The sequence below is a fragment of the Gorilla gorilla genome, chromosome 4 (assembly GCF_029281585.2).
Source record: "Gorilla gorilla gorilla isolate KB3781 chromosome 4, NHGRI_mGorGor1-v2.1_pri, whole genome shotgun sequence".
Classification (NCBI taxonomy): domain Eukaryota; kingdom Metazoa; phylum Chordata; class Mammalia; order Primates; family Hominidae; genus Gorilla; species Gorilla gorilla.
In genome coordinates, this window is record NC_073228.2 from 44477582 (window position 1) to 44502291 (window position 24710).

A 24710-nucleotide genomic window follows, 5' to 3' on the forward strand; every position below is an offset into this window, starting at 1 on the left:
TTTTCTACCCCTTAAGATTTAACACTGACCAGAGTGTCTGGAGACCTCATCAAAGCTCTCAGTTTCCTCTTCCTTTCGACACTTTTTTTTTTTTCAATAAACAATTTTAATTTATAAGAAGTAGAGATGGGGTCTCGCTATGTTGACCAGGCTGGTCTCTTTTTTCTTTTTTTGAGATGGAGTCTCACTCTGTTGCCCATGCTGGAGTGCAATGGTGTTATCTCAGCTCACTACAACCACACCTAGCTAATTTTTCTTTTCTTTTTTTTTTCTTTTTGAGACGGAGTCTTACTCTGTCACCCAGGCTGGAGTGCAATGGCACAATATCGGCTCACCACAACCTCCACCTCCCGGGTTCAAGCAATTCTCCTGCCTCAGCCTCCTGAGTAGCTGGGATTACAGGCGCCCGCCACCACACCCGGCTAATTTTTGTATATTTAGTAGAGACAGGGTTTCACCATTTGGGCCAGGCTGGTCTTGAACTCCTGACCTTGTGATCCACCCGCCTCGGCCTCCCAAAGTGCTGGGATTGCAGGCGTGAGCCACCGTGCCTAGCCTAATTTTTCTATTTTTAGTAGAGCCGGAGTTTCTCCATGTTGCCCAGGCTGGTCTTGAACTCCTGGCCTCAAGTGATCCTCCCATCCAAAGTGCTGGGATTACAGGCATGAACCACCACGCCTGGCCCCTTTGGACTCTAAGCAGCAGTGCAGTAAAATAGATAGGACCTTGGGAGATCTAGTCCCAGTTTTGCCTCTAACTAGCTGTGTGATCTTGACTAAGTCCTTCATCCCTCTGGGTCTCAGTTTCCCCATGTGTAAAATGAGATGGGTGGACAGATAATTTCTAAGGCCCTTTTCAGCTCCAATATTCAAGGTCTGAACGGCTTTCAGGAAGCGTTTTCCTCCACAGAGAACTGTTATTCTAGACCACTAGATGACACTCTAAAACCACATTTCAAATATACTATGAATTAATGTTTTTTAACTCTGCCACATTATTCCTAAATTACCATCATAAGACAACCCTCCTCATCTCTTACCAAGTGGCTTCTTGAAGAACCATGATTCGGCCTTCATTAGAGCTATTTCCATAGTGAAGCTGATTATCGTGAACTCTCTTGTGTTAAACAAATGCAAACTCTGAATAAATACACATACTTGTGGAAAATCTTAAAAGTGCCATGACATGAAAATATCAGTGTATCTGCCATGAAATTTTCAGAACCCCTATTTTTTTCCATATCATCATGGAATAGATGGAAAAAAATCAAATATCCCATTTCATACATATCATTTATAGTATACAGGTTCACAGAATATTAAGACTGAGAAGGGACCTTAATGTTCAGGTGGAAGGTAAACCCAAATTTAACTTTTTTTAGGGTCTTTTTTAAGATAGGGTCTTGCTCTGTCACCCAGGCTGGAGTGCAGTGGCACAATCATAGCTCCCTGCAGCCTTGAACTCCTGGGCTCAAGCGCTCCTCCTGCCTCAGCCTCCTGAGAAGCTGGAAATATAGGTGCATGCCACCATGCCCAGCTCTCCCAAATATAACTTTTATATTCTTAGAAAGCAGGCCGGACATGGTGGCTCATGCCTATAATCCCAGCACTTTGGGAGGCCAAGTCGGGCGGATCACAAGGTCAGGAGTTCGAGGCCTGCCTGGCCAATATGGTAAAACCCCGTCTCTACTAAAAATACAAAAATTAGCTGGGTGTGGTGGCGGGTGCCTGTAGTCCCAGCTACTTGGGAGGCTGAGGCAGGAGAATCACGTGAACCCGGGAGGCAGAGGTTGCAGTGAGCCAAGATCGTGCCACTACACTCCAGCCTGGTGACAGAGTGAGACTCCGTCTCAAAAAAAAAAAAAAAAAAAAAGTAAACCTATTACAACATGGGTAAAGCAGTACATTTTGAGGTACAGTTTCTTAAAGTTTTTATTTTCAGACATCCTAATCATTTTTCAGAGGATTTGTTTAAAACCAGAATATCAGAATTTAGATCTGCAATTATGATCATTAGAGCTATTTCTATAGTGAAGCTGATTATCATGAACTCCCTTTAAGTCAGAAGAGTGTTGTTAATCCATGAAAGGTAGAGACAGTAAAGCACATTCCACTCCTGTCCTAAGCGTGGATCTTTTAACAAATGGGTTTTTAGGCACATTTTGCACATTTTATTTAATGATTAAAAAGTAGATTCGGCTACCTCCACCTCTAATGTAGCCAGTGCACTCAAGCCATTTCTTTATAGACCGGAACTGTATGAATAGGGACTGGAGATAGCATTTGCTTCACAGTACTACTATTGATTCAAAGTTTCAAACACTGCTGCATTATGAGGACATGGAAAGTTTTATCTATGTTTTTTCTAAGTCAGAGCTTAATTATATGCCAATTACCTGGGAAAACTAGAGAGGCTATGAAGGCAGGTGAATTAACTTCCTGTCTATTAATAAAGGACCCTGCCATAGCTCAAATGCTTGAGACACTTGATCATCATCTGTCTATCCCTTTTCTAAGCACAAAAACAAACCTAAGCACAGAACCTAAGCACAGAAACAAACGTTTTGCTTAAAATGGGCAGAACCCCAAGTAAGTTTACACTGAAGATAAAATTTAAAGAAAGTGACTTGTTAATCAAAACGAACATTTATTTCAGTGTTAAAATTTCAGCTGGGCACAGTAGCTCATGCCTGTAATCCCAGCACTTTGGGAGGCTGAGGTGGGTGTATCACTTGACCCCAGGAGTTTGAGACCAGCCTGGGCATGGTGAAACCTTCTCTCTACAAAAAACACAAAAATTAGCTGGATGCGGTTATCACACTCCTATAATTCCAGCTACTTGGAAGGCTGACGCAGGAGGATCACTTGAGCCTGGGAGGTTGATGCTGCAGTGATCCATGATTATGTCACTTTAGCCTGGGTGACAGAGTGAGACCTTGTCTCAAAAAAAAAAAAAAAAAGATTTCAGATGCATAAAGTGAGTAAAAAAGGCGGGGAAAAGTAAGATGTCTTTGGCATCATACTGATAATACTGATATAATAACATATATGGATAGACATATAATTCTCTCACAGTTTTAAAATACTTGCATGTCTACAATATGCATCTTTCTTTTCTAGGACTGTCTTTTTTTTTTTTTAACCATTTAGAGGTTTACTGTGTGTCTATCCAAGTTCAAAAGCAGGAAATGGGAGCCTTCTCAAATATACTTACTTTTAACATAATATCTAAAGTAGTGCCATCACCATGCTTCAAAACAGTCAGATAGACCTACAAGGGACAAAAAATAAGTCATTTGATTAAATGTACCTTGTTTCAAGTATTCTAATACTAAGAAAAGACAGAAAGCAAGTAAACAATATTGTAAATGTTGGCCGGCTGCGGTGACTCACGCCTGTAATCCCTGCACTTTGGGAGGCCAAGGCAGGCGGATCACCTGAGGTCAGCAGTTCCAGGCCAGCCTGGTCAACATGGTGAAACCCTGTCTCTACTAAAAATACAAAAATTAGCTGGGCGTGGTAGCAGGTGCCTGTAATCCCAGCTACTCAGGAGGCTGAGGCACGGAGAACTGCTTGAACCCAGGAGGAGATGGCTACAGTGAGCCGAGATCACACCACTGCACTCCAGCCTGGGTAACAGAGTGAGACGCCGTCTCAGAAAAAAAAAAAAAAAGTAAATATTATAAATGTGGATATTACAAACTGTAGTTAAGGAGCTAGCAGTGCCTGTGAGCAACCACAAAGGTAAATGGCATGTTGTACCAGCAGAACACAGCAGCTTTCAGGGGAATGTGCACAGCTAATCACCTTTCAGCACTGCAACACTGACTGAGAAACTTTAAACAAATAAGGAGAGGACTATAAACCACTTAAATAGTATATATTAAAATACAGTTAGACGTGGTTTGTGGGTCAGTTCTTAGGTCAGTTTTGGCTATTAAAAAAAGTTCCAGGCTTTTAAAAAAAAGTTACAGGCATGGTAGCTCACACCTGTAATCCCAGCACTTTGGGAGGCCAAGGCAGGTGGATTACCTGAGGTCAGGAGTTCAAGACCAGCCTGGCCAACATGGCAAAACCTCGTCTCTACTGAAAATACAAAAATTAGCTGGGCGTGGTGGCGGCGCCTGTAATATCAGCTAGCCAGGAGGCTGAGGCAGGAGAATCACTGAACTCGGGGGACAGAGGCTGCAGTGAGCCGAGATCATGCCACTGCACTCCAGCCTGGGCGACAGAGCAAGACTCTGTCTCAAAAAAAAAAAAAAAAAAAAAAAAAAAGTTCCATGCTTCACAAAATGATGTTACCTATAAGTCAAGGGAATTTATCATGAAAACCTACAGGACTCCTCAGATCAGCAGAGAGAATCTGTTTTCCTTCCACGTGGTCCTTAAACCGACGACGGGCTTCTTCTAACGTTGCCTTATGTCCTGCTTTTCCTAGTTTTCCCAGAACCAAGCCCCTCAGGAGTGCATCGAGATGACCTGATTTGAGAAGTAAAAGAGACATAAGACTACTTAAAAAGCCTATTTTTATAAGTTTGCCATCTGGATATCTTATAATTGTGCTATACCAATTCTATGGTCTTGAACAAACACACTCAATTAACTTAATACCTGAGAGAATACTCGTTTTACATTTATCAAATCATAAGAGTGATATGCTAAACAGACTAGACAAGCAAATAAAGTTGCTGACTTTATCTACAGTCACAAATGCAAACTATCTGAATTCACTAAATGTTTACTCAGTCTAGTTAACTACTCTGCTAAGGATTATGTGTGAAAAGGACAGGCTTACATCATGCAGTTTTGACCCAAGGTTCAAAGAAAGATCACATATGGAACTAGTATGCTCTTTGTATAATAAATTGAAATCTTAGATTTTAAAAATCAAAATCTGATGGGTCCATTCCTCCAAGACACACAAATAGCCAATAAGCACATAAAAAGATATTTAACACATTAGTCATTAGGAAAATGCAAATCAAAACCACAATGAGATACCAATTCATACCCACTATGATGGCTATAATAAAAAAGATAATAGCAAGTGTTGGCAAGGATGTGGAGAAATTGGAACCCTCAAACACTGCTGGTGGGAACACATTATGGTGAAGCCACATAGAAAATCAGTCTGGCAGTCCCTCAAAAGGTTAAACATACAGTTATGGCCAGGCACAGTAGCTCATGCCTATAATCCCAGCACTTTGGGATGCCAAGGCAAGAGGATTGCTTGAGCCCAGGAGTTCAAGACCAACCTGAGCAACACAGCAAGACCCTGTTTCTACAAAAAACTTAATAATTAACCAAGCATGGTAGCATATGTCTGTAGGCCCAGTTACACAGGAGGCTGGGGAGGGAGGATCGCTTGAGCCCAGGAGCTTGAGGCTGCAAGGAGGTTGAAGCTGTAGTGAGCTATGATCACACTACTGTACTCCAGCCTGGGCACAGAGGCATGATCTCAGCTCACTGCAGCCTCCGCCTCCCAGGTTCAAGCAATTCTCTACCTCAGTCTTCTGACTAGCTGGGAATACACGGTTGCGCCACCACGCCCGGCTAATTTTTGCATTTTTAGTAGAGACAGGGTTTTGCCATGTTGGCCAGGCTGGTCTCGAACTCCTGACCTCAGGTGATCCACCTGCCTCGGCCTGCCACAGTGTTGGGATTACAAGCGTGAGCCACTGCCACCCAGCCGACCCTGTCTCAAAAAAACAAAAGGACTGGCGCGGTGGCTCACACCTGTAATCTCAGCACTTTAGGCGGCTGAGGCAGGCGGATCATGAGGTCAGGAGATCGAGACCATCCTGGCCAACATGGTGAAACCCTGTCTCTACTAAAATACAAAAAATTAGCCAGGTGTAGTGGCACAGACCTGTAATCCCAGCTACTCAGAAGGCTGAGGCAGGGGAATCACTTGAACCCAGGAGGCGGAGGTTGCAGTGAGCTGAGATCATGCCCACTGCACTCCAGCCTGGAGACAGAGTGAGACTCCATCTCAAAAAAAAAAAAAAAAAAAAAAAGTCATCATATGACTCAGCAATTTCACTCTTAGGTATCTCGAAAATAAATGAAAGCATGTCTACACAAAAACTTGTATACAAATGTGCATAACAGAATTCATAATAGCTGAAAACTGGAGCCCTCATGAATGGGAATAGTGCCCTTATAAAAGAGAGCCGGGGGTCTGGGTGTGGTGGTTCACGCCTGTAATCCCAGCACTTTGGGAGGCTGAGGCAGGCAGATCACGAGGTCAAGAGTTCGAGACCATCCTGGCCAACATGGTGAAACCCCATGTCTACTAATAATACAAAAATTAGCTGGGCGTGGTGGCGCGCACCTGTAGCCCCAGCTACTGGGGAGGCTGAGGCAGAAGAATTGCTTGAACCCAGGAGGCGGAGGTTGCAGTGAGCCGAGATCGCACCACTGCACTCCAACCTGGCAACAGTGCGAGACTCCGTTACCCAGAAAAAAAAAAAAGGAATGAAAGACTGATACATGCTACAACATAGATGAACCTTGAAAATACTATACTAAGTGAAAGAAGCAGATATAAAAGGCCAAGTATTTTGTGATTCTATGTACATGAAATGTTCAGAATAGGTAAATCCATGAAATAGAAAGTAAATTTGTGGTTGCCAGGAAATGGAGAGTGACTGCCAGTGGACACAAGGCTTTTTTTTGGGGGGGGGTAGGGGGGCTGAGAGTGGGGAGGGTGAAGAAATTCTTCTGGAAATATAGAGGTGATAGTTGCACAATCTTGTGAACATACTAACAAATACTGAATTGTATACTTTAAAAGGGTGAATTTTATGGTATGTGAATTATATCTCAAAAAAAGTTAACATCCAGGAAATAAATGATTGATTAAAAAAACAGTTAATGGCACACAAATCTGATGAATTGCAGCAGTACAATGGACAAATAAAATGTAGTATATTCATATGATGAAATACTACTCAGCAATAAAAAGCAATGAACAACCCGGATTATCTCAGAAACATTATGCTGAGTGAGAGAGGCCAGGTATAAGAACAGAACACACATTGTATGATTCTATGTATATAAAATAGAAGAGATAAATATTAATCTAGGTGAAAGAAATCAGAATGGCATGTGCCTGTGTGGGGTAGGCACGGGAGGCTCAAGTAGCAGGGACCAATTAGGAAGGAGCCCAAGCAGCTTTCTGGGTGATGGAAATGTGGTATGTGTTTGCCGAAAGTCATGGAACTGTAACATTTAGATTATTCATTTTGCTACATTTAAATCATAATTTAACCAAAAATAATTTTAAGAAAACCATCAGAGATCAATAGATAACTACATGTTGTGATGATTCTTACAAGAAGTAATTTATAATTCTGGCTCTGGTACTAACACGCTGTGTGATGCAAGGTAACATTTTATTATTTTGCCGTGTTTCATTCTCCCATCTGTATAGCTAGGAAATTGAAGGCATTCTCCCTATATTGTAAAGATAGTTTTGAAGTCAAAAAGTGTCACGTTATCATCATGAAAGAAAAGTGCAACATCCATTAATTTACCTGCATCTGTGTCCATGTACTCCTATCCTGTCACTATTCATCTGTGCTCCTATCTAAAACCAACTCCTTAACTTCTGCACTGGACCTCAACTCCTCTTGATTATTCAGCTGTCACTATAGCAATAAGCCCTCTCTCTCACAAAACATGAATTTTCTCCTGTCTCAGCCTCCTGAGCATATTACTACTGCATATGTTCAAATAGTTGCAGAAAATGTAATATAAAATCTCCCAACTTAAAAAATTCCTTCCTTTACCCCACGTCTCTCTCATCTACCCCTTTTCTCTGATCTTCTCAGCAAAACTCCTTTAAAAAGTTGTCTAAGTGTGTTGTCTCCATTTCCTCTCCTCCTATTCTAAAGAACCTGCTCCAAAAGTGGAGAATTCATTATTGTTCCCCACTACTCCACAAAACTTGTTAAATGTAATATTGAATTAGCCTTCATCATTCTGTTTAACTTAGTGTAGTAGCATCTGACACAGCTGATCACATTCCCTCTGCCTTCATCTACTGTTTATTTTCATCTACTGTTTATTTAAATTCTGGGATACCCCCTCTCTCTCCTGGCTCTCCTTCTACCTCACTGGCCAGTCCATCTCTTTTGCTGTTTCTTCCTCTTCCACACAATCTCTAAATCCTGAACTCAGACCACTTTCTTCCACTTACACTCAGTCACTGGTTGATCTCATCCAGTTTTGTTTTGTTTTTTTAAAGACATGAGGTCTCACTATGTTGCCCATGCTGGGCTTGAACTCCAGGACTCAACCAACTCTCCTGTCTCAGCCTCCTGAGTAGCTGGATTACAGGTGTGAGCCACATGTGTGACATGATTCCCACCCCCTCACTTTTTTTTTTTTTTTTTGAGACGGAGTCTCGCTCTGTTGCCCAGGCTGGAGCGCAATGGCGCAATCTCGGCTCACTGCAACCTCTGCCTCCCAGTTCAAGTGAGTTTCCTGCCTCAGCCTCCTGAGTAGCTGGGACTACAGGCGTGTGCCACCACGCCCAGCTAATTTTGTATTTTTAGTAGAGATGGGGTTTCACCATGTTGGCCAGGCTTGTCTCAAAACTCCTGACCTCAGATGTTCCACCCCCCTCAGCCTCCCAAAGTGCTGGGATTACAGGTGTGAGCTACCACGCCTGGCCCGATTCCCTTTTACACCCAAATATGCTTCTATGCCAGGCACAGTGGCTCATGGCTGCAATCCCAGCACTTTGGGATGCTGAGGGAGGAGAATTTCTGGAGTCCAGGAGTTCAAGACCAGCCTAAGCAACATAGTGAAATCTCGTCTTTTCCAAAACACAGCTGGGTATGGTGCATGCCTGTAGTCCCAAATACTCAGGAGGCTGAGGTGGGAGGATAGCTTGAATCCAGGAATTCGAGGCTGCAGTGAGCTATGACTGCATCACTGCACTCCAGCCTCGGCAACAGAGCGAGACTCTGTATCTTTAAAAGAAAAAAATGTTTCTACAGCAGTCTTCCCTATCCCTGTACATGGCAACTTCATTCTTCCAGTTCTGCAGGCCAAAATTTGATGACACTTCTCTTTCTTTCCACCACACAGTCCATCCTTCACCAAATAGTTTCAGTTGCACCTTCAAAATATACACAGACTTTACCACCTGTAAGTTCTAGTTGCAACCAGCATCTCAACTGGATTGCTAAAATAGCCTTCTGAATGGTCTCCCTGCCTCCTCTCGTCTTCTCTTAGTCTGTTCTTCAGAAAGCCGAGTAAATCAAATCAAGTTCCCCTGCCCAAAACTCTCTAATTAGCATGTCATATCACTAAATGTGAAAGTCAAAAAACTTCTCACTGTAGCAAACAGGTTCTACAGGATCAGAAAGGTCTCCCATTGCCCTCTCCCACTCATTCTTGTCCTGAACTCAGCAGCTTTCTTGTTATTCCTCGAATACCCTAAGCATGCTCCCATCTCAGGTCTTTTGTACTTGCTGTTTCCTCTGTCTCAACCACTTTTCTTCTAGGTAGCCTCATAACTCTCTCCATGTCTCAGTTTATGCTCAATACCACCTTATTAGAGACAGTTTCCCCAAACACTCTCTATAAAATAGTGGCCCAGCACTCCTTATTATCTGACGACTTTCTTTTTCTTTTTTGTTGAGACAGAGTCTCGCCCTGTCACCCAGGCTGGAGTGCAGTGGCCTGATCTCAGCTCAATGCAACCTCTGCCTCCTGGGTTCAAGCAATTCTCTGCCTCAGCCTCCCAAGTAGCTAAGATGAGAGGCACCCGCCACCACACCTGGCTAATTTTTGTATTTTTAGTAGAGACGGGGTTTCACCATCTTGGCCAGGCTGGTCTTGAACTCCTGACCTTGTGATCCACCCACCTCAGCCTCCCAAAGTGCTGGGATTACAGGCGTGAGCCACCACCCCCGGCAACTTTATTTTTCTTAATGATACTTCCTGCCACCTAGACCATTATACATTTAATTATTTGCTATGTCTCCCATTAGAATGTAAGCCATATAAGGCAATATTTGGGTTGCTGCTGTTTCACCAGCTCTTAAAATAGTATATGGCATTTACTAGCTACATAAATATTTGTTGAATCAATGAAGAAAAGACATAGAAGCTGGGACCAGCTGTAGTGGCTCATGCCTGTAATACAGCACTTTGGGCGGCCAAGATGGGCAGATCACTTGAGGCCCACAGTTCAAGACCAGCCTGGCCAACATGGCGAAACCTCGTCTCTACTAAAAATACAAAAATTAGCCAGGCGTGGTGGTATGCTACTCGGGAGGCTGAGGCAGGAGAATCGCTTGAACCCGGGAGGCAGAGGTTGCAGTGAACCGAGATGGCGCCACTGCGTTCCAGCCTGGGTGACAAGAGTGAAACTCCATCTCAAAAAAAAAGAAGACAAGACATAGAGCTCTAGGTATTGCTACTATTTTTATTACAAAAGACTTCTGGGTCAAGACTGGTCAGGAGGAAACACCACCTTTAGTTATTAGCAGATGATAAAAAATAATGATATGTAAAACCTTTAAATAATCATCCCCAATATTTAAATCAGAGCAAAAAGAGTAAATATATGCTTATAGAAATAATCAGAGCAGAGAACACATGTAGAAAGCAAATAATTTCCTTAATTAAAAAAGCTGACCCCTGTGTCTCTCAGCACCTTTACAAGTTATACATAAAGGTGCCTGGTATTTATGGTAATAATAAATAAAACTTGGGAGGCTGAGGCAGGCGGATCACCTGAGGTCAGGGGTTCGAGACCAGCCTGACCAACATGGTGAAACCCCATCTCTATTATAAATATAAAAGTAACTGGGCGTGGTGGCACATGCCTGTAATCCCAGCTACTCGGGAGGCTAAGGCAGGAGAATCACTTGAACCCGGGAAGCGGAGGTTGTGGTGAGCCGAGATCGCGCCATTGCACTCACTCCAGCCTAGGCAACAAGAATGAAACTCCGTCTCAAAAAAATTAAATAAATAAATAAATAAATAAAACAAAACAACCTAAAATTCCCTTTAGCTTTTCTTGACTAAAAATAGGCCTTTGGAATTCTGCAAAAGACTTTTATTTCCACCATGTGCACAAATTATATTTAGCATCGAACACACATAACCACTACTGTTTCTATGCTGTTGACCCATGTAACTTCACCAGCAGACTTAAAAGACTCACGTCTTAATTTCTGGCTTGCTGAATATATAGTAACATCCAGTAGATACAAAGATGATATTAATTATATTGTTAACCACATAAAAAAGTACCAACTTCTGCCTAATCCTTTCTCCATTTAGTATGTCCATTACCTTCTCCAGGTTTGGGGTCCCAGCCCAGTCTCTCCCCTATAGGTGAAAAGACATCTTTCACAAACTCCTGGATTTCCTCATAGAAGTCTGTGTGGGACAAGAGAGTTGAGAGAATCCCCAGGTTACAGCTCAGGTCGCTCCATACAGTATAATTGGGCTCATTCACAAAAGCCTCCATGACTTTTAGAACCTCTACAGTGCTAATGATTCCAGCTCGAGCCTGGGATAGGAAAAAACATAAATTAACCTAGTCTTCAAACAAAACCAAAAAACATAAGCATGCATTTTTGGCACTATCTACTGCTAGCAATTTCTTTGGTTTAAGGAAATGGGACTGTATAAGCTCAGAACACTGTTAGCATAAAAATCCTATTCAGACAACATTCCTTCTTTAATCCTTTGTTATTTTTTTCTTTTTCTTTTTACAGAAAAATTAGAATGAATCATTTGCTATTTATACAAGAACTACTTTTAAAAATTACACTAAGAGTCCCAACAATTTGAGAACAACAACAAACCAGTTAACTTCTATTTCTACTCAGTTTCTGGGGACTTGGATTTGTTACTGTTTTGAAATTTTTCATACTTTCAGAAAAACTGCAAAAATAGTTTGAGCTTTGGTTTTTGACAAACATTCTTTCAAAGCCGGACCTGCAAACTGTGTCAACTTAAGCCTCTCCTTTACTCATTTCTAAAAGAACATAAACTAGAAGGCACTACAAATTCAAAGTCCTTTCAGAACTAACAGAGTTAGGAAAAAGAACTTCAGTTACAGCAGCCAACTGCACAAACAGCTCACTCTCCTGGGACAGGTCTCTCTCAGCAATTAGATCAGCAGATGTGAGGTTTTGTGCATCAATGCTAATCTGTGTTTATACAAAGGCAGAATCCAAAACCAATGACTGCAGAGGGGAGGGAAAATTTCCAGTCCAATTTAAAGGAATACTAGGAGGAATATGACAATTTTATCATAAAGACATCTGGAAATTACCTAACCTATGCTGAAGTCATAAAGAAAATAATACTAATTGCTGCTTTAAATCCTTTCTGGAAGAAAGCCAAATATAAATATAATTCTAAAGCTAATGGGATATAATTTGAAATAACACAATGTTTAAAAATTCTGGCTTTCCCAGCAAAGTACAACCACTATTTAGAAAAACATAAAATCACTCTGACTTAATTATTTTAAAAACCTATCAGTAGGGTCATTTCTTCAAGGCTTATATTTATTTCTACTGAAAAGAAAGGAATTTTTTGCCTTACAAAGGATAGTTTAATTAAGAGTTTCAGAAAGCTGGCTTAGGAGTAGTGAAATGGGATTTAAATTATATAGCCTCAATCTTGTCATATTAAAAATAGTCATTTGCTCTAGTCCCAAAGGTGTTTTTAACCATCATGAAGACCCATATTCTTCTAATTATGTTTCAGACACTCCAGGAAAAACAAAATCTTTTAATCAGCAAAATCCATCATATTACTTAAGTCACAGATGCTCACCAAGGAGAAGAGGTCATTCTGTAATCCAAGTCGATCCACAGGGGGCAGAGAAAGGTCACGAATGCCTGGTAATAAACTTTCCAGCATGGCAGAGCTGTACTGGGTCCGATAAAACCCAACTGTTCCTAAGTTTAACTGCAAAGATATCCAGTAAGTACTATTAAACAGCTCCATTAATTTTTTAAATCAACCTTTTGTATGTTTAAAAGGAGTTCTGGTTTTAGATATATCTGGATGAAAAACAATTAAGACCATCTATGCCAACTAATGGATTAAAACAAGACAACACATCAAGACAGAATGAATGCACAGACAAAAGAAAAGGGAAACTTGAAATTGTGAGGGCCAAAGTGAGGGACAGTAGAAAGAACATGGAAGGGACAAAATAATGTGGGTTTCTATTTCTAACCTCAATTTTAGGTTTACAGAAAATACTTCATATATATGAAAACACCTGGACAATGGAATCTCTAAGAAAGCTTAGGCCTTTACAAACATTGATCTTATAAGCACAGAGACTGAACGGAATAACAATTTTCAGATCCCAATTTTAAAGAAGTACATGGACCTAAAAGGCAATTTCATAAGATTTTTGGCGTGAGGTAATTACTGACTGCATTATTCTTTTTTTTCTTTTTGAGATGGAGTCTTGCTCTGTCACCCAGGCTGGAGGGGAGTGGCATGATCTCAGCTCACTGCAACTTTCACCTCCCAGGTTCAAGTGATTCTCGTGCCTCACCCTCCCAAGCAGCTGGGATTACAGGCACCCGCCACCACACTCAGCTAATTTTGTAACTTTTAGGAGAGACAGGGTTTCACCGTGTTGGCCAGGCTGGTCTCGAACTCCTGACCTCAGGTGATCCGCCGCGCCTCAGCCTCCCTGGGATTACAGGCATGAGCCACTGCACCTGGCAACTGCATTATTCTCTATAGGCTATTTACCAATAGCCAAAAAATATTTTTGAGAACATTTACATTCAAAATAGTTAAATGGTAAAACAGTAAGATACAAATATTTTACTATTTATATGTAAATATTTTTAAAACCACCCCTACAATTTTAACGCAACTATCACTTTATTGATTCCATTTAACCTAATCAAAATTGTAGTGTACGTAACTTTTTTCTCATTTATAAGAAATTTTTCATATTGCTACAACATAATCTTCCAGATTATAATTTCAAATGGTAATATTCCAGTGAGTATATTTTAAATATATATTTAAAAAAGTAAAACAATGCCAGGCATGGTGGCTCATGACTATAATCCTAGCTACTCCAGAGCCTGAGATGGGAGGATCACATGAGCCTAGGAGTTTGAATCCAGCCTAAGCAACATAGTGAGACCAACTCAAAAAAAAAAAAAGTTGATAAACAGAAAAGTGGCTTTTTTTTTTTTTTTTTTTTTGAGATGGAGTCTCACCCTGTCACCCAGGCTGGAGTGCAATGGCACGATCTCAGCTCACTGCAACCTCCGCCACCTGGGTTCAAGCAATTCTCCTGCCTCAGCCTCCTGAGTAGCTGGGATTACAGGTGCATACCATCACGACTGGCTAATTTTTTTTCGTATCTTTAGTAGAGACAGGGTTTCACCATGTTGGTCAGGCTGTTCTTGAACTCCTGACCTTGTGATCTGCCTGCCTCAGCCTCCCAAAGTGATCTGCCTGCCTCGGCCTCCCAAAGTGCTACCACGGTGTTCAGCGGGCTTTTTTTTAAAAAAAAGCACAAATGTCTGATACAATGTATAATTCCTATTAGGAACATACAATTAAGAGTCTGTAGTAAATACTTTCATTATGAAAGGTACAGAGTACAGAATAATGAAAAATAATTCTTACCTATTGGTATTTTTGTGAAATGGTTTTGAAATACCAACTAAGGAATTTTACATTTCAGTGACACGAACCGATTATTATATATGTCTGCTCTCATTAGATTACAGTAGTACACATATGGTGACAACACATCATTGAAGTTAACCTTTCATTACAATGACAGGGGAGTTTGAAGGTGTGAGACTACACATATTTTGGTTCATATACGCTTACACTCAGTCTACTTTTTTTTTTTTTCTTCTCCTCCTTAGTCCTATGCCTTTGGATCTGCTTCTCTACCACTACCTTCCCTAACATAAGGACAAATGTCTGGACAATACTATATGAAAATTCGTCCTAAATTTCACAAAGAAAAGTTTAGGTTTTTTTTTTTTTCTTTGAAACTACTAAACTGAAGCAGAATTTAAAACCGGCCATAAAATGTATAAGTGAGAGAAATCTGTTTAGGTAAGATTCTGAACTCACCTTCACCCATTGGTCTGGTTTGACATTTTTCAAAACCACATTCATCTCTGGCTTGTCCATTAGAATTTTTAGTTTGGCCTGGTTGGGGTCTTCACTAGTAGAGATTGTGATAGGGACCATCCACTGGGGACAATCTTCACCTAAGCAAGAGAAGAACAAACAAATTTTGCACAGGGACAAACAGAAGGTAAGGTGGAGAGAGGAGTGGTGGTGCTCTAACCAGGAGCCTAAGCCAAACTGATACGTCAATAGTTCATTCTTAGTGGTACATGAACTCTTCCAGATAACCTGAATAGTATCAGTGCAAAGGAAGGGATCATTTACTAACAAAATCACAACATGTTGTCTAAAAAAAGAAAACAGTTAACTCACTTGTAGAATCACAAATGCAATGACTTAAACTTAATTATCATTTTCCCCCAAGAGAGCAAAGACAGCAATTTTACTGTTAAAGTAAAAAAAAAAAATATATATATATATATATATATATATATATTTTTTTTTTTTTTTGGAGACAGAGTTTTGCTCTGTCGCCCAGGCTGGAGTGCGGTGGCGTGATCTCAGCTCACTGCAACCTCCACCTCCCGGGTTCAAGAGGTTCTTGTGCCTCAGCTTCCTGAGTAGCTGGGACTACAGGTGTGTGCCACCATGCCCAAAAATATACAATTTTTTTTTTTGTACTTTATTAATAGAGATGGGGTTTTGCCATATTGGCCAGGCTGGTCTCAACTCCTGGCCTCAAGGGATCCACCCGCCTCAGCCTCCCAAAGTGCTCGGATTACAGGTATAAGCCACTGCGCCCAGCCTTCACATATCATTTAAAAACAAATTCTAAGGTGCAGTCCTTAACAGGTATACACACTGCTGAAATATCGAAGGGTTAATTTTTATTGTTGTGATAGACAGGATACAACCTGGAAGCTGTTATGTTCCGTCACAGAGGAGTCATATCTACAAGCCAAAGCTTTTGTAAGGCAGAAACACTGTCTTACATATCAGACAGCAAAACAGACTTGGCATTAAGATGCCAAACAAAAAAAGAGTCCTTGCCCAGTACATTCATGGAAATGGAGCTACTTTAATAAATTACATAGCTTTATGCTATCAGGTTAAACCACAAAGTAAAATTTCTCCAATATTGGGATACTGCAAGTTTTAATGTTGCCTCTACTGGTCACAGAGTATTAGAAAAACCTGTCAGTACTACAATGTAGATTATAGGTAAGAGGCAGAAAACAGCAACTGTGACACGTACAGATTTATTTGGATAATAAAACTGTCATCTGATTTGTTAGATATTTTTTCTCCCCCCAGACAGGGTCTCGCCGTGTCACCCAGGCTAGAATGCAATGGCACAATCACGGCTCACTGCAGCCTCGATCTCATGGGCTCAAGCAATTCTCCAGCTCAGGCTCCCAAGTAGCAGGGACTGCAGATGCATGCCACCATGCCAAGCTAATTTTATTTATTTATTTTTTTGAGATGAGGTTTTGCCATGTTGCCCAGGCTGGTCTTGAACCCCTGGGCTCAAGCAATCTGACCACCTTGGCCTCCCAATGTACTGGGACTACAGGCGTGAACCACTGTGCCCAGCTTTGTTAGATACATTCATTAAAAGAGTAATTCTATGGCTGGGCACAGTGACTCACACCTGTAATACCAACACTTTGGGAGGCTGAGGCGGGCGGATCTCGAGGTCAGGAGTTCAAGACCAGTCTGGCCAACATGGTGAAACTCTGTCTCTACTAAAGATACAAAAAATTAGCCGAGCATGGTGGCATGTTCCTGTTAATCCCAGCTACTTGGGAGGCTGAGGCAGGAGAACTGCTTGAACCCAGGAGGTGGAGGTTGCAGTGAGCCGAGATCACGCTATGGCACTCCAGCCTGGGCGACAGAGTGAGACTCCTCAAAAAAAAAAAAGAAAAATTTCCTATTAGTTGGAATACTACTGGTATTAGTTAATATCCAAATTCATCAATCATATCCCACTTACAGCCATTTACTTACCAACATATGACCCACCAGCACAGAACTTCTTTTGGGACAACCTCAATAATCTGTCATCTTCTACCTAAAGAAGCAAAACAAAGGCTATAATAGTACTGACACCATTTGGGGTTTTGGTTTTTGTTTTTGAAGAGGAGGGAGACAACATTTCTGTGACAAATGCTGGAACGAGCACAACCAAATGTCTCATGAGTATACAAAATGCAATTGTGATGAAGATGGTAATACTAAAGAGAAAAGTCCAAATAACTAAAAAGCCAGAGGCAACAATGGTAAGTACATATGTTTACAAAATACTTCAACAATATGCAGTCATTTGTGTCATTTATTAGTTACCACATCCTGGATTTCAAATAACACAGACTTAAGATCACCTAAATCAAATGTAAAATTGGGCTAATGAGCTTCATGGATAAACTTACTGCAAGAAATAGAATTGAAAAACTAAGAAAAAATTTAAGTAAGAAAGCAATGGCCACTTTGATGCCACAGGGAAACTATTAATGAACGTTAACACTAGATACTAATTATATATATAATCAGTTATATATCACACAGATTTCCCTGAGGAAATTGAAAGCTTTTACATTGATTCAGAATTAGAGCAAAAATATTTAAATTTGGGGAATGTAAAGTGAGAAACAGATCATAATCAAGATATGTTACACAGCTCTCCTATTCTTAAAAGAATTAAGAGCAACAGACAGGCCTTTAATTTCATTAATATATTTTTAATTTATTTTTAGTTTTTTTAGAGACAGGGTCTCACTATAATATTGCCCAGGATGATCTCAAACTCCTAGGTTCAAGCAATCCTCCTGCCTTAGCCTCCTAAAGTGCTAGGATTATAAGTTTGAGCCACTGCACCAGGCCATTGGCCTTTTATTACAATGCAAAATGGAGGATGAGTTTGGCTGTGCCTGTAGACAAAAAAGAAAACAAAGAAAGCAAGACCTTGAAAGCCCCTGGATGGAAACAGTTTCAGTAACACTGAGAAGTGTGGCATTACTGTTCTCTGTTCTAACTGATAAACTATTATTTCTTAAAAGTGTGTTCTGCTTTAAGAAAAAATTACGGCTTAATAATCTGTTTTATGTGTAATCATTAACATTTCAATAGTTTTGGGTTTGTTTTTTTGTTTTGGTAGAGGCAGCATCTTGCCATGTTACCCAGGCTGGTCTCAAACTCCAGAACACAAGTGATCCTCCCAAAGTGCTGGGATTACAAATGTGAGCCACTGCGCCTGGCCAATAGTTTGTTTGTTTTTTAATACATGGTCTTGCTCTGTTGCCCAGGATGGACTGCAGTGCTGCCATCACAGCTCACTGCAGCCTTCACACCTCCTGTGCTCAAGCGATCCTTCCAACTAAGCCTCCCAAGTAGCTGGGACTATAGGCACGTGCCACCATGCCCAGCTAGTTTTTTTTTACTTTTAGTAGAGACGAGGTCTCACTATGTTGCCCAGGCTTGTCTTGAACTCCTGAGCTCAAGCAATCCTCCCACCTTGGCCTCCCAGTATTCTAAGTACAGGCGTGAGCCACTGTGCCTGGCCCAGCCAATAGTTCAGTAGTTTTGAGGGAAGGAAATGCTCAGGTGAGAAGTAACAATAATTTTTATATGTTAATATTCTTAAAAGAGTCAGTCTACATGCAGTGTCAACATCAAATTCAATTAGTCATCTCCTATAACAAGACTAGTCCCAAGTGCAGAAAAAAGACTGCAAAGAAATAGAACTGGTCACAGTGGCAGGTCACTAAACTTACAGGTATTCTTTTCCACCAAACATGATCAACTGCATTCCCTAAATTGCCTTTCCAAGTTATTGCAGCCAATCTAACTGAGAGGTCCTCCAGTGTGCACACTTTAGTGTAAAATCCAATCATGTTTAAAGTTAAGATTTGGCTCTGAAAGGGTAATCTGCAAGCTTACACATGAAAATGTTCCATGTAAATTTGGGAGCATTTTGAGAGTGCAAGAATTGGTTTAAATGTCACCTAGAATACAAATGTGCAGAAAAGCAAATTTATAACTTAGATTGCCACATTGAGAAATTATTTGTAAAACATACTTGGCTTTGGCCGGGTGTGCAGTGGCTCACACCTGTAATCCCAGCACTTTTGGGAGGCAGGGGTGGAAGGATCACTTGAGCCCAGGGGTTCCAGACCAGGCTGGGCAATACAGTGAGACCTCATCTCAATTTTTTAAAATATAAAAATAATAATAAAAAGATACTTAGCTTTGTGGACAATGTAGGACCACAAGAAAAAACACATACTAAAAAAGAACTATGAATCCACTTCCCTAAAAATGAACAGGAATTAATTCCCCATGCAGCTCACAAAACCATGGCAAATAAACTGAAGAGAACAATTTCATTTAATGAAACCGAGTTAAGATCACTTTTTGGTAGGCATTAAAGGATGATGTGTAATTCTCAGTCCTTTTGAAGTATAACTCATACCAAAGTACTCCTCTCTGAATTCAGGTAACAGTTCAATTAATGAATTGCAATCCTAATTAAAATCACACTGCCATCCAACCAACATTAAAAACCTACTTTACACAACTGATATTATAAGTGGGTATGAAATTTTACCAAATGTTTTTTCTACATCTAGTCAGTGATTATGTGCTATTTGCATTTGATTCTGTTAATGTAGTGATTATAAATCAATACACTGACTTTTTTTTTTTTTTTTTTTTGAGACGAAGTCTCGCTCTGTTGCCCAGGCTGGAGTGCAGTGGCACAATCTCAGCTCGCTGCAACTTCCGCCTCTCGAGTTCAAGCAATTCTCCTGCCTAAGTCTCCAGAGTGGCTGGGATTACAGGTGTATGCCACCATGCTCAGCTAATTTCCGTATTTTTAGTAGAGACAGGGTTTTACTACATTGGCCGGGCTGGTCTCAAACTCCCGACCTCAAGTGATCCACCCGCCGCGGCCTCCCAGAGTGTTGGGATTACAGGCGTGAGCCACCACACCTGGCCTAATTTTTTAAAAAATGTTAAACCAACGTTGCATTTGTAGAATAAACCGTATTTGGTGGTTTTAGAATTATATCAAATTTTATAGTATTTTCCCTGGAGACAAGACAAGCAAGTAACATTTTGTTTTCTCTCTTAAGCATGTATAATTTTAATGATGCAAGCTGTAAAATTACTGATAAAAGAGTAACAGGGCTGGTTTAAATGTCATTAGAAAACTTAAAGTACAGAAAAGCAAACTTGATACACTGTACTGAACTTCATTTAATACAATATCAGACCAATGGAAAGACTTTATATGTTTACCTGTTCAGCTTCCACATAAATGAGGGGAAATCCCATTTGTTTGGTCCAGGTATTCATCACAGCTGCTATAGGTTTACCACTAGCATTTTCTAAACTTTCCCAGAGATCCTCTAGAAGATAAACAATGATAATCTAAAATGTTTATATTTTTATTTTCCTAAACAAAAAAGAAATTTTATTTAACTTTTGACACTACACTGCTAATTCTTTGGTTCTTTCAGGTTCAGGAAACAGTGAGCCAAATTAACATTCCCCTTGCCACCCCTCTTCTGCAACTAAGTAAATTCTATCATAAAAACTGGTATTTTTTGAGATACGGTCTTACTTCGTCACCCAGGCTAGAGTGCAGTGGCATAATCACAGCTCACTGCAGCCTCGACCTCCCAGACTCAGGTGATCTTCCCTCCTCAGCCTCCTGAGTAGCTGGGACTATAGGTGCACACCACAACACCTGGCTTTTTTTTTTTTTTTTTTTTTTGAGATGGAGTCTTGCTCTGTTGCCCAGGCTGGAGTGCAGTGGCATGATCTAAGCTCACTGCAACCTCTGCCTCCCAGGTTCAAGCAATTCTCCTGCTTCAGGTGCCTGAGTAGCTGGGATTACAGGCATGTGCCACCACACCCAGATAATTTTTGTATTTTTAGTAGAGATGGAGTTTTGCCATGTTGACCAGGTTGGTCTTGAACTCCTGACCTCAGGTGATCCGCTGCCTCGGCCTCCCAAAGTGCTGGGATTATAGGCATGAGCCACCGCACCTGGCCCATAATTTCTTGCAATTTTTTGTAGAGATGGGATTTCACCATGTTGCCCAGGCTGGTCTCAAAATCCCGGGCTCAAGCAATCCACCTGCCTCAGCCTCCCAAGGTGCTGGAATTACAGGTGTGAGTCATAACACCTGGCCAAAACTGGTCTTTTATTCTGAGATATACTTAATCATTCTAATTTATAAGAAAAATTACAAATTATAATAAAAAACAGATGAGTTAAGGAGAAACAAAGAAATTGAAATGTGTTCAAGATCACTACTAAACAATCACTGACAAACTTAAGACCATTATACCCATTCAATTAACCTCACTTTAAAAATATCCAGGCTGGACGCAGTGGCTCATGCCTGTAATCCCAGCACTTTGGGAGGCCAAGGCGGGCGGATCACCTGAGGTCTGGAGTTCAAGACCAGTCTGACCAACATGGAGAAACCCCATCTCTACTAAAAATACAAAATTAGGCTGGGTGCAGTGGCTCACACCTGCAATCCCAGCACTTTGGGAGGCCGAGGTGGGCACATCACCTGAGGTCAGGAGTTCGAAACCAGCCTGGCCAACATGGTGAAACCCTGTCTCTACTAAAAATACAAAAATTAGCTGGGCATGGTGGCACACACCTGTAATCCCAGCTACTTCGGAGGCTGAGACAGGAGAATCACTTGAACCCAGGAGGCGGAGGTTGCAACGAAGCCAAGACTGCACCACTGCACTCCAGCCTGGGCAACAGAGCAAGACCCTGTCTTTAAAAAAAATAAAATAGGCCAGGCGCGGTGGCTCACGCCTGTAATCCCAGCACTTCGGGAGGTAGAGGCAGGCGGATCATGAGGTCAGGAGATTGAGACTATCCTGGCTAACACAGTGAAACCCCGTCTCTACTAAAAATACAAAAAATTAGCCGGGCGTGGTGGCAGGCGCCTGTAGTCCCAGCTACTCGGGAGGCTGAGGCAGGAGAATGGCCTGAACCCGGGAGGTGGAGCTTCCAGTGAGCCGAGATCGCGCCACTGCACTCCAGCCTGGGCGACAGAGCGAGACTCCGTCTCAAAAAAAAAAAAAAATAAAATAAAATAAAATACAAAATTAGCCGGCCGTGGTGGCACATGCCTGTAATCCCAGCTACTCAGAAGGCTGAGGCAGGAGAATCACTTGAACCCGGGAGGCGGAGGTTGTGGTGAGCCAAGACTGCACCATTGCACTCCAGCCTGGGCAACAAGAGCGAAACTCCGTCTCAAAAAAAAAAAAAAGAATTGAAAAGAATCAAAAAGTTAAAAAAATTAAAAAGTAAATTTAAAATGTTACAGTAAGCTAAGGTTAATTTATTATTCAAGAAAGAAAAATTATTTTTATAAATTTAGTGTAGCCTAAGTGTAAAGTATTTATAACATCTATAGTAGTGTATAGTAATGTCTTAGGCCTTCATATTCATTCACCACTCACTCAACTAGAGCAACCTCTATAACTTGTCCTATAAGCTGCATTCAGGTGTAGCACCTTATTTTCTTTTGAGACCGCGTTTCGCTGTTGCCCAGGCTGGAGTGCAGTGGCCCAATCACAGCTCACTGCAGCTTTGACCTCCCAGGCTCAAGTGATCCTCCTACCTCAGCCTCCCAAGTAGCTGGGACTACAGGCACATGCCACCACACCCAGCTAATTTTTGTACTTTTTATAGAAACGAGGTTTTGGCATGGTGCCCAGGCTGGTCTCAAACTCCTGGACTCAAGCAGTCCACCTGCCCCAGCCTCCCAAAGTGCTGGGATTACAGGCATATCAGCCAGCTGGTGGAGCATCTTTAATATCGTATTTTTACTGTACCTTTTCTGTATTTAGAAATGTTCAGGTATACAAATACCACTGTGTTATAATTGCCTATGGTATTCAGTACAGTAACATGCTGTACAGGTATTTTGTAGCCTAGGAGCAACAGGGTATATACCATGTAGGCTAGGTGTATATAGCCTAGGACATACTGTGTAGGTTTCTGTAAGTACATTCTATGATGTTCACATATTGATGAAATTGGCTGACAACATATTTCTCAGAACATATCCCTGTTGTTAAGCAACACATGACTGTATTCCCTTTATTTTTTATTTTTTCAGAGACAGGATCTTGTTCTGTTGCCCAGGCTGGAGTGCAGTGGTGCCATGATTGCTAACTGTAACCTCAAACTCCTGGGCTCAAGTGACCCTTCCCACTTCAGCCTCCTGAGTAGCTGGGACTACAGGCACATACCACCACACCCGGCTAATATTTTTGTATTTTTTGTAGAGGTGGGGTCTCGCTATGTTGCAAGCTGGTCTTGAACTCCTGGGCTCAATCAGTCCTCACATCCTGGCCTCCCAAAGTGCTAGGATTACAGGCGTGAGCCACCATACCCGGCCCAGACTCTTTAAGTTGGCAAAATATTTAGTTATGGAAAGCAGAATGCTGGAGGATGACCAAAGGGATAATGAGTCCCTGATTCATGTTGACCCTATGACTTACTGCAGGTTGAGTATCCCTTATCCAAAATGCTTGGGACCAGAAATGTTTTGAATTTCATATTTCTTTTGGATTTTGGAATATTTGCATTATACTTACTAGCTGAGCATCTATAATTGGAATATCCAAAATCTAAAATGTTCCAATGAGCATTTCCTTTGAGCATCATGTTGGCACTCAAAAAGTTTCAGATTTTGGGTGGGAACTGAACAATGAGAACACTTGAACACAGGGCGGGGAACATCACACACCAGGGCCTGTCATGGGGTAGGGGGGTGGGGGAGGGATAGCATTAGGAGAAATACCTAATGTAAATGACGAGTTAATGGGTGCAGCAAACCAACATGGCACATGTATACTGATGTAACAAACCTGCACATTGTGCACATGCACCCTAGAACTTTAATTAAAAAAAAGAAAGGAAAGAAAAAGTTTCAGATTCTGGAGCATTTCAAATTTCAGATTTTCAGATTAGAGATATTCAACCTGAACACAGCTTCAAATAAGGCTAATTTATTTATTACATGGATCCTGACCTTGAGTTAAGTATTCAGAACAAAAATAAAATGTCCCAGCCTGGATAGAGTGACAATACTTTCTCTCCATTTCTATCTCAAGCTATTAAAAGATTACCTGTGGCAGCATTCTTTTGTTGGAACTTGGTTAAATACATGTTCATTCCTTTCTTAAAGTCCTGAGAAAACACAATTTTTAAAATCCAGGGAAGTCAGATCTCAGAATTTATAGTATATTTGTATATTAGTAATTAAAAACAAATTTACTCAAATACTCAAGTATCAGATACACTGAAACACATATATCCTTCTGATGCCTACTGCCTTTTATTTAATAATGCGTACTCTACGCCTTCTATTCTTGCTCTTAAGTTTTATAACAGCCTCCCATTTCCACTCCCAAACACACCTGCACATCACTCATCTAAGAGACCACAGTAGTCAACTTCAAATAATTGAATTCTCATTCATTTTGGTCATTAAAAAAAAATGACAAGCCAGAAACTATTTGGGAACTTAATCCAAATAAAGTGAGACT

At 41.0% G+C, this 24710-nt stretch overlaps 1 protein-coding gene across 5 annotated transcripts in view; it reads right to left on the reverse strand.

Moving 5' to 3' along the window:
• The window catches only part of NPEPPS (aminopeptidase puromycin sensitive), a 101556-nt gene that overhangs the window by 7912 nt on the left and 68934 nt on the right, over positions 1 to 24710 (reverse strand). For all 5 annotated transcript variants that reach the window (XR_008680074.2, XM_055387760.2, XM_055387759.2 and 2 more), the window contains 8 exons: positions 24291 to 24351; positions 20415 to 20524; positions 17127 to 17190; positions 15120 to 15259; positions 12819 to 12953; positions 11319 to 11538; positions 4336 to 4478; positions 3214 to 3270 (listed from right to left, as the gene is read on the reverse strand). Coding sequence is in view for 4 of the 5 variants with exons in the window: in XM_055387760.2 (XP_055243735.1) it covers positions 3214 to 3270; positions 4336 to 4478; positions 11319 to 11538; positions 12819 to 12953; positions 15120 to 15259; positions 17127 to 17190; positions 20415 to 20524; positions 24291 to 24351 (930 nt within the window). In the remaining variant the exon portion in view is untranslated. The remainder of the gene's footprint in view (positions 1 to 3213; positions 3271 to 4335; positions 4479 to 11318; positions 11539 to 12818; positions 12954 to 15119; positions 15260 to 17126; positions 17191 to 20414; positions 20525 to 24290; positions 24352 to 24710) is intronic.